The following is a 16,772-nucleotide window of genomic DNA, read 5'->3' as shown; positions in this document are numbered from 1 at the left end:
CATAACTATTCATTTGACATCCAGATTCTGTGTTGATGGCATTGATGCTAATAGAGATTATTATATGTCCTTTTTACCTTCTGAGAAATCCAGTTTATTTATCAATATTTAATCCTGGCTCCTGGTAAACACATCCTGGTCCTACTCTGCCCATCTTCTTTACATATTATTATTATGTAAAGAAGATGGGATCCAAAGACTCATCGAATGGGGGGGCACCTACTCTACAACTTTGTCTCCACTAACTACAACAAACCATAGCTACCATCATCATCTACACCAATGCCATCTACCGCCCATCACCACTAATATTTTCACATACAATCACGAACATCCATGCCCATGGTGGGATTCGAACCTGCAGCCTTTTGGCTGGAGAGCAGATATGCTGACCACACGGCTAACCAGGCCGGCTAATATATTTCCAGTTTCTCTTATCAGTGAGTCTCCTGTTAATATTCACTTCTCATCCATGTTGTTAGATTTATTGTGAACATGACAATGCTTAATAACTGACTGCTGTTTCTTGCAAAAGCATATTTTATGTGTCTTCTATTAGAACAGCTACTCTAATTAATAACACTTCTATTACTGTTCCATAATTCCGATTTCTTTACATTTTGTACATGTGTAAGCAGTTTATTTGACTTCCTGCACAGTGGAAAATACTGTTAAGTGGCTTTATCCACATTAAGCATCCACTGCTTTCCAACAGTATTTCTCTCTCATTTTCTTGCTTTGCTACTTTGTTTTCCTTTCATTGTCATCTGCTTCTAAAATATATGGTCAAGCAAGTAATAAATGAACAAAACATCTCCTCTTGACTTCCCATTGCCAGTATTTATTTTCCTGCCCAAGTTTGGTTTCCAGCCTAAATTCGTTGACTGAAATTGATTTCATTACAGGGATAGAATGTAAAGGTTACTGTATTTTTTAGGAGAATAGAAGGAACAGGACAGGTGGTGAGGTACTGCTGATAACACCCAAAGAATTACAACAAACAAAATTAGAAGTTAAAGAGGATTTTAAGTCTGGGGGAAATTGTTCATTTGGGGGATGTCTGGTGTGAGATAGAGGCAATTAGGACAAAATACATTGTTGCGTGCTGTTATAGACCAGGGAGATTAGGTGCCATGTATCTGCAGATTAGCACAATGAGTGTAGGCCAAACAATTATTATGGAAGACATTAACAATGGGGACATTGCTATGGGATAATTACATGAAACAACATGTTATAGAGGGAGAACAAGGATTTTTGATTTTTGAGGATGTAGGATCTGATATTAGCATCAGGAGATGTATCCATAACCAAGGTAGATATATGGCCTCCAGGCTAGCCTGGTTGGCTGAGTGGTTAGCCTATCCACTCTCCAGCCAAAAGGCTGCGGGTTCGAATCCCGCTTTGGGCATGGATGTTTGTTTGTGAAAATAGTAGTGGTGGTGATCAGCAGTAGATGGCGTTGGTGTAGATGATGAAGGCAGTTGGAGACAGAGAGCTGTAGAGTAGGTACCTTCCCTCGATGAGTCTTTGGACTTCCTGGAAGTGTTATGTAATAATAATAATTATGAGAGACTCAAGAGTCATCTTGGAACTGCCATGGCTTGAGAAGCTACAAAGAAAGAAAGAATGTCAGTACTGCATGACAATGGTCAGAGATTGCTTGAGAGTGGCATTACCAGACTGCCTATCCAACAAAGTCAGGAGGATAAACCAAGTTTGAATTAAGTGGGTGAGTTGGGATATAAAGCAAGAGCTGAAAAAAAAAAAAAAATGCAGAAAATATAAAGAAAACAGTGATCAGCATACTCATGAGCAGTACAAAGAGCAAGCAAGAAGGGTGACTAATATGGTAAGAAAGACCAAATCAGACTATGAAAGAGAGAGAATTAGCCAAACAGGCCCATGTAAACCTGTAAATTTTTTCACTGTAGCAAGTAAGAGGAAGAATGACTATGGTAGGATGACTTTAAACAATGCTTATGGTAGGAAGGTGACTAAACCAAAAGAAATAGTTGAGCTGCTGAATGATCATTCTGCAAAAGTGTATCATCTAGGTGATGCCTTTACAGTTGCTGATGTTACAGAGATGCATATCAACATTGAGGTAGATGAACAGGAGGTATTCAGCATATTAAAAAATGAATGTGAACACAGCAGTGAGACTGGATGACATATCAGTCCTTGTACTACATGAATGTGCAAGAGACTTGGCATTGCCTCTGATGAGGTTGTTCATTCCAAGTCTCAGCTCTAGCAGGTTCCCCGGGGAATTCAGCATATTAAAAAAATATGAATGTGAACACAACAGTGAGACTGGATGGCATATCAGTCCTTGTACTACATGAATGTGCATGAGACTTGGCATTGCCTCTGACGAGGTTGTTCATTCTAAGTCTCGGCTCTAGCAGGTTCCCAAGGGAGCAGAAAGAGGGCAAAATAGTACCATTTCAGAAAGGTGGCTCCATGACAGGTAGCAAACTGAAAACCAATTAATTAGTGGCATCGCTTGCCCATTTCAGTTAGGTGTGCTGTCCTGTGGGCTATGCTACAAAATGCACATCAATTTGACTGTATGATTGCATTTTTATCGATGTATGAAAGTTTTGAGAGCGCATAGTACATTAGCACTCATCTTAATTGGTCTACTGCAATTAATTACAGGATAACTTTGAATACTTTAATTTAACAATCAATTGTAACCAGTTTGCAGAGTGGAGGAACAAGCTGTTTGTTTTAGGATTCATTATAAAGCAACAATGAAGAAGAATGCTATATTTGGTATATTTGAAATACTCAAAAGGTGAAAATATGTGAACCATCATTTATAAGACATGTGAGAATGAGAAATGAAAAGAAAGAATAAGTGTGAATAGAAATACTTTCATTAATGGCAAAAAAATTATTAATAATTCACATTTGTGATATGTGTGTCCTGTAAGTTGGGTAGAGTGAATAGCACGATCCTATAAAGTCTAGACATGAATAAGTGAATTTATGATTGCATAATTAAAAAAAAAAAAACTTACGAGGAGAAGGAGAGTATGGCAGGAATAAATATTTATTACAGCAGTATAAATTGGGGAGAGGAAGATGCATGTATCAATAAGGGAATGGAATTTCTAGAATTGTTGAGGGACAAATGTCTTAGGCAACATGTAATAGAGGGAACAAGAGGTTCAAGAGTTTTGGATTTGGTCATAGCATCAGAAGAGTTGATAATAACTGAGATGACATCTCTCCCACCAGCTGGAGAGAGTGACCATGTGGTTTTGACTTGGAAGATGAATAGACATGCAGGAGTATCAAAGAGACGGGAACGTATAGTGGAATTATAAGGCAGGTGAGTATAATAGTTTTAGACATCAACTTGGGGAAGTTTCATGGAGGGAGGAATTGGAAGGCTGGGATATCATTAGTGCTTGGGAAATTGTGAAGGAATATTTGTTAGCAGCAATGGTAAGCTGTATTCCACAAGTGAAGAAGAGGACACAATTTGGTGTAAAATGGATGCAAACAATATTAAACAGGAACTGCATGTGAAAAAGAGGCTATGGAAGAGATATAAGGAGACAGGTAAAGAGCAGATGCATGAATAATATAAGACACAGGCCAGGAGAGTGGCTGGTATGGTAAGGAAGGCAAAACTGGAATGAGAAGAGATTTGCCCTAAGATCCAAAGAAAATCCTAGGAAATTTTTTAACTTTGGCCAGTAGGAGGAGAAATGATTGTGGAAGAATGACATTGTGGGATAAAAATGGGAATAGAGTGTCTGATTCAAAGGACATAGTGGAATTGTTCAGTGAACACTTTATTGGTGTATTTCATCCTGGAGGAGTAAATTTTAATGCTAGAGGGATAGGGCTTATTCAAGGTTTAAAGGTGCAGGAGGAGAGCTTGTTCCAAATACTGAGTACTCTGGATATCAGTAAAGCTGTGGGACTAGATGGTATTTCATCACAAGTTTTGAGAGAATGCGCTAAAGAACGACAGCTCCATTGACCTGGACTTTCAATGAAAGTCTTGCTACAGGAAAGGTACCCAAGGAATGGAAGGAAGGTAAGATAGTGCCATTGCATAAGGGCAGTAGCAGACTGGAAGTGTCTAATTATAGGCCAGTTTGTGTGTCATCAGTAGTTAAGATCTTGAAGAAATTAGTTAGGGACTGTATACAGCATTGGGCAGATGAAGGTAATGTTATCAATGAGAGTCAACATGGATTTGTGACAAGAGCAGTAGATGAGGGAAGGGCATATACTGCCATTTTCTTGGATTTACTGAAGGCATTTGACAGGGTGCCACATGATAAGCTGATATTTAAGTTGCAGCACATGGGTTTGGATGTCAGGTTGGTCAACTGGATTCAGGATTGGCTGTTCGATAGGTATCAGAGAGTTGTGTATGGTGAGGCAGAGGGTTACAAGTGGGGTCCCACAGGGCTCAGTACTGGGACATATTGTTTAACCTTTATATCAATGACATTGTCAGTGGATTGCAGGGGGATATTCTGTTGTTTGCAGATGATGTGAAGCTGGGAAGGGTTATTAGTAATAGTGCAAATGTGTTAGCCCTGCAAGAGAATTTGAATAAGCTAGACAGATGGGCAAATGAATGGGGGTGTTGGTTAAATGCAGCAAAATATAAGGTCTTGAGGTTTGGGACACATTGATGGGATGCTGCATACTCTTTTGGAGGAGGTAGGGGAGACGAGATCTGGGGTTGATGATTGATAGAAACCTGAAATTCAGGGGACATATTGCAAAGGTAGTGAAGATAACACAGAGGATTGCTACAATAATGAGAAGGATGCTGATCTGCAGAGATAAAACAGTTATCATTCCGTTGTATAAGACCCTGATCAGACCACACTTGGACTATTGTTCTCAGATTTGGTCCCCAGGATTTGAAAGGGATAAATTAACTGTGGAAAGGGTACAAAGGCAGATAACAAAGATGGTTTCAGGAATGTACAATGTTAGTTATAAGGATCGGCTGAGGGAATGTGGACTGCAGAGTTTGGTGGATAGAAGGAGGAGAGGTGATATGATTGAGACTTTTAAACTGTTCAGAGGGAAGTGGTTACAGGGCTGATACTGGGGTGTTCTTTTGCTTGGTTGAACAGCAGGAAGGAGTGATGACAAGGGGCCATCCCTGGAAGTTATGAAAGGAAACTGTGAACAAGAGGGTGAGGAGTGGTTTCTTTGCATGGAGGGGCGTTGAACCGTGGAATGCATTGCCTGATAGAGTGGTGAGGGTCAGTGAGTTTATGGAGCAGTATGATAGACTTTGTTTCCTAGCAGGGACCTCCCACGATGAGTCTTGATAGACTGTGTTTCCTAGGAAGGATCTCCCGCAATGAGTCTTTTGACACCATGGAGGCCTAAATAATTATAAATATAAATAATAATAAATATGTTTTGATGGAGCAGCAAATCATCTCATAAAATTTGTTGCACACGTTATGTCTATTTCTCTGGTTTGTTTATATTTCACTCCATTTTCTAAGAATTTTCTTTTGTTTACTGAGACTTGGTATAAATTTTATGCAAAACAGGATACATAACATCCGATCATTATCAGAATTATCGACACTTTCAGGAATCCTACATTCATTATTAGCTTTTTTTTTTTTTTTTTTTAGTGTCAGCAGCTCTTCTGTCTTATCAATCTCACATATGCTGGTATTTTGTTGTAGATCAACAACGTCTTATAATACATGGACGTATTCATTTTTATTCAGGAATAGATAAATTTTTATTGTCTTTTGTTTCCGAAGACTAGAATAAAAATGTGTCTATACTGTTAAAAAAACTCTGCAACCTCAACAGATGTTATGCTGCACAAGCAAGAGAAACAATTAGCTTTGTTTATCATTAAATACAGTAAAAAAAATTTTAACATCTGTGTGCTACATTTGGGAACAATTAGTGTAAGACATCTCGAAAGACACACTTAATGGAAAAACACTCCACTTCCGCAGGCTATGCTGCATACATGTGAACAGAACAAACCAAGCTTAACACCTAATTGAAAACATTTGTGCTAACATCCACTTTGAAATTTTCAGTTCCAGAAAACGTGTAACAGCTGTTTGTGATACGGCCATTAGATACAGAAAGCGCTCAATTTATGAAAAGCAAAATGAATATATATATAACTTGAAATCAGTTTGAATTGCATTTCAGATATTCGATATCATCCAGACACTTAAATGCTAATTGCGTTGAAGTGTCTGGATGTAACTAAAACTTTGTGAAAATGTGACTCCTCAACGCGGTCGCATTTTAGCATACATATGCTAAAAGCTAGTACCTGCCACAGAATAAGGGAACAACAGACATCAGGTGCAAACGAGATGTGTTAATATAATTTTAAATATGGAAAGCATAAAAGTTAAATGAACAACATCTAAATCTATAAGCCTTTAAATGTCTAAAAGAGCATCATACTCACGGAGCATATTTAAAAATTCTATATAATTTCCTCGATTAACTGAATTTTCAGACTCATCATGACCTCTCAAAGGAAGCTCTTGCTTAGCCAAATAGCATACAACATCAATTAATCTTTTTAAAATGTCTCTATTTTTCTTTATCTGTTCATTATGATGAGTAACTTCAAGTTTTCTCATGATTAAGGTCAGAATATCCATGCCTTTCTCTCTGGAGAATAATAAACAAGGCCAACAAGAAAGTCTTGATTGCACTTTGCATCCAGTTAACCATTCTACTGTACTGTATTGTGAAATACATGTCTGAGTGTCTCATGTACTCAGTTTTTGTATCTTTGTGCATACTCTGTAAATTAGGAAGAGGAGGATGGGGCTTACCTCTTTCAAGTACAGTCATACAATCCACAAAAGTTTTGGCAGAAAATGAGACATTCGTAGATCATCAGCGCTGTTTCCCATTGTAAATATGGGTGAAAAAGTTATAAATTTATGGAAAATTATGTATTAAAAACTTGCCTATGTCTCTATTATATACAAAAACTTGTCTACCAATTCAGTTCACACTTCATGCACGCAAAACAGATGAAACTCGGAAAACAAAAACAGCAACTCATGATTAATGACAATGTTCTGTTGGATTGGTCGACACAATAACCAATCACAGCCACTATGTGCTATTGTCTTTGAGGCTCACCCAGCCACTCCTTCTGAGCAGTTTAAAAATACTGAACACTAAGAATTTTACCCACTGTGCAGTCTCTTTACATCTTTTCAAATGGCTCAAAGGTGTATGTAATTTGAAAGCACACCCAGCCTATTAACACAAATGTGATACAATGTTTACATGTCAAAAAGTGCTCTCTTCTTGAAGCATTAGTATATTTTTGTGTTTAATTTTAGGAATCACATGAAGTCTGCAGACAATTAGGGAAGTCTTTAACAGGAATAAATGCAAAAATATAATATCGATGATACTGATATTTCATGGATGAGCACCACACACTTAGCACACCCGAAATATTTGCCCTTGCAATTAATATACGCTAGTCGCCAAAATTGTGGAAACCTTTTGGAAAAAGTGTACACATGGTCGTCGACTTACAACCACAAAAAAAAAAATTAATAAATTAATAATAAATCAGGCAGCTGCACGTACGATAGCTATGGGATATGATAGTTATCGTACAATAACACGTACAATAACTATCTCTTACATACACTCAGTCGCTTTCAAGCATCTGTTGCGTGTGGTGTATTAATTAAAATTCTACTAAAATACTACCCATAAAATGTCTAGTAAAAGTAAAATGCCTTCATCTACAGATACGCCAGCTAAGAAGTCAAGGAAAACTATTGATTTAGAGTGTAAAATGAAAGTTATCCAGAAGCTAATCACGATAGCACGTGACTTGAAGTTATCACATTCCATGGTATCGATGATACTTAAGGACAAAGAAAGAATTCGGGAAGCTGTGAAAGGTTCCACACCTATGAAGTCTACAATTTTAACCAAACAACGACAGGGACCCATCCATGCAATGGAGAAATTATTGTTTATGTGATGGAAGATTTAATACAGAAAAATTCACCCATTTCATTTGCACTTTTCACAGTGCAAGCGAAAGGCTAGAAGTCTGTTTCAGAGTTTAAATCACGTGGCGGAAACGATTACACAGAAGATTTTCAGGCTAGTGCTGGATGGTTTAAGCATTTTAAAAAAAAAGATTTGCTTTGCATAATGTATGTTTCACAGGAGAAGCAGGAAGTGCAGATGAAGATGAACCCTAAAAATTTGTTGATAGTTTCAACTCTTTAATCAAAGAAGAAGGTTATATACCGGAACAAATATTTAATGTAGATGAAAATATTTAATGCAATGGAAACGCATGCCTAATCATATAATCGTACATACATACACCAAGAAGCAAATAGGATGCCAGGATTCAAAGCTTTTAAGGATCGGTTTACTTTGTTGCTTGATGAGAATGCCTGGGTTTTAAGCTGAAGCCTTTTCTCATTAATCGTTCAGAAAACCCTCGTGTATTTAAGCACACACTGTCTGTTTACTACCATTCAAACCCCAAAGTTTGGATGACTCAAGCACTGTTCGAAGACTGGTTCATGAACTGCTTTATTCCCCAGGTTTGTGAATATTTTGCGGAGAGAGGTATCCCTTGCAAGATTTTATTGATTATGAACAATGCCCCTGGCCACCCTCCTCATCTAGACGACCTTCAACATGATGTTAGAGTGGTAACACAACCGCTCTCGTTCAACCCATGGATCAGGGTGCTATTTCAGCATTCAAGGCTCACTACCTCAGAACGACATTCGCACAAGCCATCGAAGCGATAGATTCTGATGCAGATTTATCTTTGCGAGACTTTTGGAAGCAGTACAACATTCTTCAGTGTATCGAATATTTCGACCGCATGGGAATGTGTAACAAAGAATTGTATGTCGGGAATTTGAAAAATGTCTAAAATGTTATGCGAATACATTTGAAGGATTTGAAAAAGGAGAGGAACTGGAAGTGATTGCAGAAAAAATAGTTAAACTTGCTAAAAATCTTAAATTAGAATGTGAAATAGAAGATGTAGAGGAGTTGCTGGATTGTGAAATAAAAGAACTTTTGGATGAAGAGTTAATTGAATTGGAAGCACAGAGAGTGTCAGAAGAAACAGCGAGAGAGAAAGAAGAACAGGATCCAGAAAAGAAATTCACTGCAAAGAGTTTATCAGATTCTTTTTTGTAACTGAATAAAACTCTCGCCAGTTTCAAAGCAATGGACCCTAATGTCGAATGATTCACAAAGGTTGAACGTATCATTCAAGATGCTGTGCGTTGTTATCGTGAGATATATGAAGAAAAAAAGAAACAAACTCTTCAAACAAAGCTCAGCATGTTCCTCATCATGAGAACAAACATCTCCTACCTCAACCCAAGAACATGACCCTGATGATCCACAACCCAGCACAAGCAAAGATTAAAAATTGATTTTGTAAATTTCATTTGTATTAATTTTTACATTAATTTTAGATTGTATTTTTGTGTTTACAGTACAGTATTATTTTTCACATTATGTACAATATAATTATAAATTTAAAAGATTATAAAAATAAATTATAAAGATGATAAAAAGATTAGAAAGGTTAAAGAATACTGTTAATAAATATATGGCCGACACACGACCAGATCGACTTATGACCTGTCAGCCAGAACAGAAGTCGGTCGTAAGTTGATGACCAAGTGTATTTTTGAGGTTTGATGGCTCATAACACTACTTTTTTTTGGGTATAATACCATAAAATTATATATCAATGGAAAGATAATTTAATCAAGAATGTAATGCAACAAAGTTTGTTCAATAATCTGTATTCTATGAAAAGTTATAGCCAAATAACCAGAAAAAAAAGCAGCACAACTTGCTTAGGTTGATATGAAGTAGCTTTCCTTCATTTGAATGTAGCCAATGAGCATGAGTGTTTAGAGAGCCAATCAGGTGTTGTTATTTATTTTTATTTTTATTTATTTATTTTTTTTTTGGCAATGAGCCAACAGGGTCACATTAGGATTTAGCTATTGATGTCATGTATTGGAGCTGAGAGGAGGACATTTGTCAGTGTATTATATGATTGCTATCAAGTTGGTTGGTTTTTTTTGTGTTCTTTCATTTAGTGAGCTTTTAAAACATAATAAAATTAAAGAAATGGTGCAAAGAGTTTACTGGTCACCCAGAAAGCAATGTAAAATAGTACTATTAAGGGAACAAGGTTACAGTTACGAAGAAATTAGAAGAAAAATTGGTGGAAAATTAACCAAAGGTGGCATTTCTAAATTTTTGAAGAGGTATAAGGAGACTCAGTCACTACAAAACCAGACTGGTAAAGGCAGGAAAAGGTGCATAACAGCAAGTGATGATAGAAGAATTGAGAGACTGTGCCTACGTGACAGAAGAAAATCATCTGGGTGTATACAAGATGAAATGGCACAATACAATGTGAAGTTCAGTGCAAGGACTGTTTGGCAGACTGCAGGAATTTGGTATAAATGCTAGAATTCCACGAAAAAAAGTCATTTTTATCTCTCAAACAAAGGTTGAAAAGATTAAACTGGTCTAAAACCCATGTTAACTGGACAATGGGACAGTGTTATTTGGAGTGATGACCATAATCTCCCTGTTTGGTAGTGATGGCATAAAATACGCAAGGAGAAGAATCGAAGAAGATTTGCATCCTGATTGCATTACACCTACCGTGAAACACCACATAGTGTTATGATCTGGGGTTGTATTACATCAAAAGGTGTGGGCAGAATTTGCGTGATTAATGGGAATATAAATGCTCAAAAATACATAAATGAAATACTTGAGCCCAAACTGAAGCCTTCTGCATGTGATTTTTTCCAAGATAATGAAGCATTTATATTTCAACAGGATTCAGCACCATGTCATGTTGCTGCTGTGTACAAAAAGTGGTTTCAAGATAATCATATTCCACTGCTGGAATGGCCTGAAAATAGACCTTAACCCAGTCGAAAATCTCTGGAGCCGACTAAACAAATTTGTTAGTCAGAAGCAACCCAGCAATAAAACCCAATTAATAGAAGCAATAATTCAATCTTGATTTCACATTCTAACAGCTGCAGAACTAAAAAAACTTGGTTCACTCCATGGGAAGGTGTTGTAAGGCCATAATTAACACTAAAGGTTACCCAACTAAGTATTAACCTCCATTGTGAGAATTTTTGTATATCTCATTTTTTCTGTTTCACTTTTCTTCTTTATAACTGCTGTTCTAATAAAAAATCCTTCATAAAAGTTATTGCATTACATTCTTGATTAAATTATCTTTCCATTCCATTGGTATATAATTTTATGGTATTACTCCAAAACAAAAGTGGTGTTATGAGCCATCAAACCTCAGAAATACACTTTTTCCAAAAGGTTTCCACAATTTTGGCCACTAGTGTATCATAAGTGGTTGTTAAGGTATTGGAAAAGTTGGTGAAAGGTATAATACAACAGTGGATGGATAAGGATGTGATACTGTGTTGTGGGCAGCATGGCTTTAAAGGATAGGTCCTTCCTTAGTAACTTATTTACACATTTTATAATAAAGTGACATCGGAATTGGCTAAAGGTAATGGCTACACCATGATACTGCTTGACTTTGCCTAGTCATTTGAGAGAATACCACATGGAAAACTATTAGAAAAACTGGAGCAAATAGGAATGGATATGAGGCAAGTAGCATGGATAGGGGATGGCTGATGGACAGACATCAGAGAGTAGTATATTGGGGAGTGGAATTTAGGAGAATGATGGTGACCACTGGAGTATCTCAGGATTTGCTACTAGGGCCACTAATTTGTATATCAATGACACAGGGAAAGATTTAAGAGAGGATATTGAATTGTTTGCTGATGATGCAAAACTGGGGAGAGCAATAGTTGATAAAGGTGTAGATATCCTCTAGGATGATTTAAATATATTGACACTGTGGGCAAAGGATAATAATAATTATTATTTTATATAGGCACCTCCATGGAGTGGAAAGACTCGTTATGGAGACCCAATCTATCCAACAATCTATCATACCTCTCCTTGAACCCATTAACAGACAGAGCCTCACAACTGACTCTGGCAATCAATTCCACTCATTCACAACTCTCTAAGAAAAAAAAAAACTAGTCCTCACATCCCTACCAACCACATCTTTATTCAACTTCCAATTCAATTTTAATGTTGCAAATGTAAGGTTTTGCACTTCAGGTCGAAAAGGTTGCATATAGTGTATCACATTGATGGTATTGGATTGCAGGAAATTGATGAGGTAGGGACTTGGAGATAATGATGGACAAAGAGTTGATATTCAGAGGGCATATTGCAAAAGTTAGTAAAATAGCTTAAAGTTACGGAAGTTATTATCCCCTTTTTATGAGACTATGATTCTACCATATCTTGATAGGTAGAAAAGAGGGACATGATAGAAACTTTTAAGATATTAAGGAGTTTTATAAAATTGATACAAGTGAAAATTTTCAATATATATGAAATATAGTCAGACAATTAGGGATCATCCTTGGAAGTTGTGTAAGAGTGTGGTTAGTAGGAGTGTGCAGACCAGATTTTTTGTGTGGAGAGTGGTGAATGAGTGAAACAGATTGCCAGAATTGGTTGTGAGTTCTCTGACAGTGAATGGATTCAAGGAAAGGTATGATAGGATTTGTGTATAATGTTTAATTAGTGTCTCCTATGATGAGTCTCTGGACTCCACGGAGATGCTGTAAAATAATAATATTAAGTTTAGCTGTAATTTAAAACATTTGTTGAACTGCAATACCTGTTTAGTTATACTCGATGGTGCACTACTGAAATTAATTCTTCATTGTATTACATATATACCAAAAGAATTATTTAAATAGACAAAAATCTTATCTTGCTCATGGAATTTTATATTTTTGTCCACTGCCTTTCTTTAATTTTTTAAATCCTCATTAAGCTTTGTGATTTCCATGGGCACAACGTTGTGCATGTGGGAAATGCAAGAAGTGAGTGATCACTTCCTCTTGTTAACTAGTGTTTTTCCTCATGCAAAAGACACTAATCTGAGAACATATATTTGATAAATTATATGATGTATCATGGACAAAAATGAGAATGAATTTGGTTATGGTTATTCCAATCGTAATATTGTTGGCCTGGTTGACTGAGTGAATAGCCAGTAGTGTTTGCACCCTATCTAACCTACAGGTTCATCTGCAAGTTCAAATCCCATTGTAGCATGAATGTTTGTGAATGTCTTAAGGTGGTAGGTGATTTTCATTGCTTAGTTGAAGATCTGCTACCCTTGCTTATTTGGAGACTCAAGGCTTAATTTTGGTTTCAGTATTCACATAAAAACTAAACAAGGCATATTCATTTTGATGATGACTTGGTAACATGGTGTACATTAGTTTTGAAGAAATATTGTGAATAATTTCAGGCATGAATTTTCAACTAACAAAAGTATGATAGTTGAAATTTATGCTGTATATGAAATCTTGAGGACTATTTAATGATATATTATGAAATTCCTTTGAAATAACAAATGTACTACAGTTTTATTTAATTAATTTACAGATTTTCAATTGTCATCCATTTTTAACTGTAGGCAACTCTGGGTGTATCTAGTTCAAACAAGGCAATTCTGTACATCTTAACAGGCCCAGTAGGTCCATACTTCTCTACTGGTGTAAAACCTGTGTCACTTTTAGCTGATCCCAAGTTTGTTAGATCTTGGCCTGGTGGTGTGGGTGATAAGAAGATGGGTTCGTAAGTAAATTTTTTTTCTTGTAAATTTTTAGAAATATTGATGTACAAGAGGTATGATACTACTTTGTAACTTCATGAATAAGGTCAGATTAAGAGTTCCTTTGTAGTACAGTCGAAGATATCTGACCTTCGGTTCGAAAGTCCTAAGTTGCATTCCTGCAGTGTGCAAGGAACGTGTGTGTAGGTGCTTGCAAAAGAAATTGGATCTACTACTCTAATATGGATCTAGCAGGGCTCCTCTTCCTGAAAACTATGTGGACATGTCAGTTACCTGCAAGAGGCATTTTGTTTATCTGAATAGTTAATGAGAATATAATTAATGAGTATTAAAATTCTAGTCAGTTATTCTAGTGAAGAAAACAAATTTTGTTAAGCAGTTTTGTTATTAGATCATGTACTTATTAGGGAAGATTTTATATATATCACAAAACATCCCTGATATTACAACTGAGTTGTTCAGTAGTTTGACTTCTCTCATACAAATGTTAAACCTAGAAACGAAAAATATAGCTTGAATGCATTTATGACTACATAGTTTATGTGATGTGGAACTAAGAACTTTAGCATGATCAGCTAAATTAGTTTATTAAGGACGAGGAGGCTGAGGTTTGAGTAGTGTTGTGCATTGGATAAGAAGGAATCGTCAAGTGATGAATTTAAAGTGACAGAACAGGAACCTGAGATAATTGATACTGAACATGCTACTGAGACTGTCACATGGTTGTGCTATTTGCCATCTAGTGAAAATGGCAGAACAGCGATTAAAGTTATTTTGGATAAACAGTGCAGTTCTAGAGTGCAACAAAACTTTCTTTATTGTCATATTTACAACTTATTTAATCCTTTTCCCAAGTGTAAGCAAACAAAGTTAGTGCATGAAGTAACTTCATGACTATGCTACCTGTATGTAGTGGCTGTTGACTTCATATCATTTGCTTCAGCAGCTATTAATGCAAAAACATTATGGAAAGGGCCACTGCCCAGACAAGTTTTGACCTTTATTGAAATCTCATCAGCAGAAACCAGACCCAGAAAAATACCAAGGTTGAATTAATTCAGAAATCATATATTTTTCATGTTATGTGCCATCCAGTCATTTTTGACTCTTGGTGATCTTGTGAACAGAGGCTCTCCATCCCACTTGGCCTCTTGTTTTTTCTTTCAGCAACTGAAGTTCAGGTTGATAAGTTCCTTTATGTTGTCCATTGAACTCTTTTGCAGTCTTCCTCTCCTTCTCTATCTTCCCCAACATAACTGTCTTTTCCAATGATTCATCTACTTGCATGATATGTCCAGAGTACATTGACTTCTGTTTAGTGTCCATTGCCTCTAAGGAGCATTCTTTGTACTCTCTGAAACCTTTTTTATTAGTCATTCTTGCAGTCCATGGAATTTTTAATAGTATCCTCCACACCACTGGCGGCTCATCCATAAGAGCTACGGCCCCTCCAGCATAAAATGAAAGTTCCTGTTTTATTATCACCGTTCTTAAATTTTTATATATTTATCAAAAAATCGAAAATCCACGTTATTTTCTTGGTGATCTTGATATTTTATATAATTCATTTTGTAGCAATAGTTTTATTTTGCAATAGTTAATGTGCTGTGCAGACTAGGGCTAGTATCAGTGCTGGCAAGTATACTTAATGCTGGAGCTGCATTCAGTGCAGACCGCACCAAACCCTGCCTAGTGGGGGTAATGCATGATTTTTGTACAGTTTGGGCTGGTAGCATTGCAGCCCAAGATACGTTGCTGTTGCATGAACAACACAAATTAATGTTGTCGTTAAAACGGATCTAAAAACCATTATTTTCTTGCTTGTAATACAATACCACTTGATAGTATTTTATGTAATTAATTTTGTAGCAATAGTTGTATTTTGCAATAGTCAGTGTGCTGTGTGGAGTAGGGCTAGTATCAGTACTGGCAAGTATACTCAACACTGGAGCTGCATTCAGTGCAGACCATACCAAACCACTACCTAGTGGGGATACTACCTGCATTGCAGCCCACCACTACAAATTCTTAAGAGCTGCCACTGTTCCACACCCATAATTCAAATAAATCAATTTGCTTTGTCTTTCTTCCTAATAATCACTTTCTATCATAAATTCATCTAAATTGCTAAAAGCCATCACTTTTGTTTTGCTGATGTTTAAATTAAGCCCATTTTTGTTGCTTTCTCTCGTAACCAATAGAATCAACCACTCCAGATTTTCCTTAGTTTCTGCTATGAGGGTTGTATCATCTGCATATCATAAATTATTTATTTTTCTGCCATCAGTCATAATTCTAGCTGTCTTTGTCTAAGTTAGAGATTCTCATAATATATTCACTATAAATATTAAAAAGATAGGGGTGATATTATACAACCCTGTCCCATCCCTTTTTCCACTCTAACACTTCTTCTCCAAAGACTGTTTTTGCTGAGAATCTCTAACTTAGACAAAGACAGCTGGAATTAAGACTGATGGCAGAAAAATAAATGATTTAAGATATGCAGATGATACAACCCTCATAGCAGAAACTAAGGAAAATCTGGAGTGGATACGAGAGAAAGCAACAAAGCTGGGCTTAATTTAAACATCAGCAAAACAAAAGTGATGGATTCTAGCAATTTAGATGAATTTATGATAGAAATTGGATTATTAAGAAGAAAGACAAATTACCATTGATCTCATTACAATCTACAGCCTGTTGTGATCCACATTAAAAAGCTTACTTTTGAATGTTTATCACAAAAAGTTACCCAGTGCATTTGTAAAAGATGAATATATGAGTTGTGAGTAGAGTTCATCATCAAATTCCTGATATTTAGCCTCAGGGGGTGTACAGGAGAATTATGATAGTACTACATGAAAAAGTTACACCATTACTAACTTCTGATTAATAATATTCCTCCAAATTAATCTGTTATAAATCAAGACTCCAATGTTATCAGATCTTATATTTCCATCTTTTAAGGCATGTTTTACTGTATTAATCCATATACATCTTGGTCTTC

At 36.3% G+C, this 16,772-nt stretch overlaps 1 protein-coding gene across 1 annotated transcript in view; it reads left to right on the top strand.

Annotated features, from left to right (window-relative positions):
• Bcat (Branched chain amino acid transaminase) overlaps window positions 1-16,772 on the top strand; it is a 156,569-nt gene that overhangs the window by 91,177 nt on the left and 48,620 nt on the right. Inside the window, exon 6 of the mRNA XM_090414446.1 lies at window positions 13,607-13,767. Within this exon, the coding sequence (XP_090270572.1) occupies window positions 13,607-13,767 (161 nt within the window). The remainder of the gene's footprint in view (window positions 1-13,606; window positions 13,768-16,772) is intronic.

Source organism: Typopeltis vanoorti, chromosome 25, assembly GCF_054136105.1.
Source record: "Typopeltis vanoorti isolate ZY-2024b chromosome 25, IOZ_Tvanoo_1.0, whole genome shotgun sequence".
In the NCBI taxonomy this organism is placed as follows: domain Eukaryota; kingdom Metazoa; phylum Arthropoda; class Arachnida; order Uropygi; family Thelyphonidae; genus Typopeltis; species Typopeltis vanoorti.
This window is presented reverse-complemented; position numbering and strand designations above follow the sequence as displayed.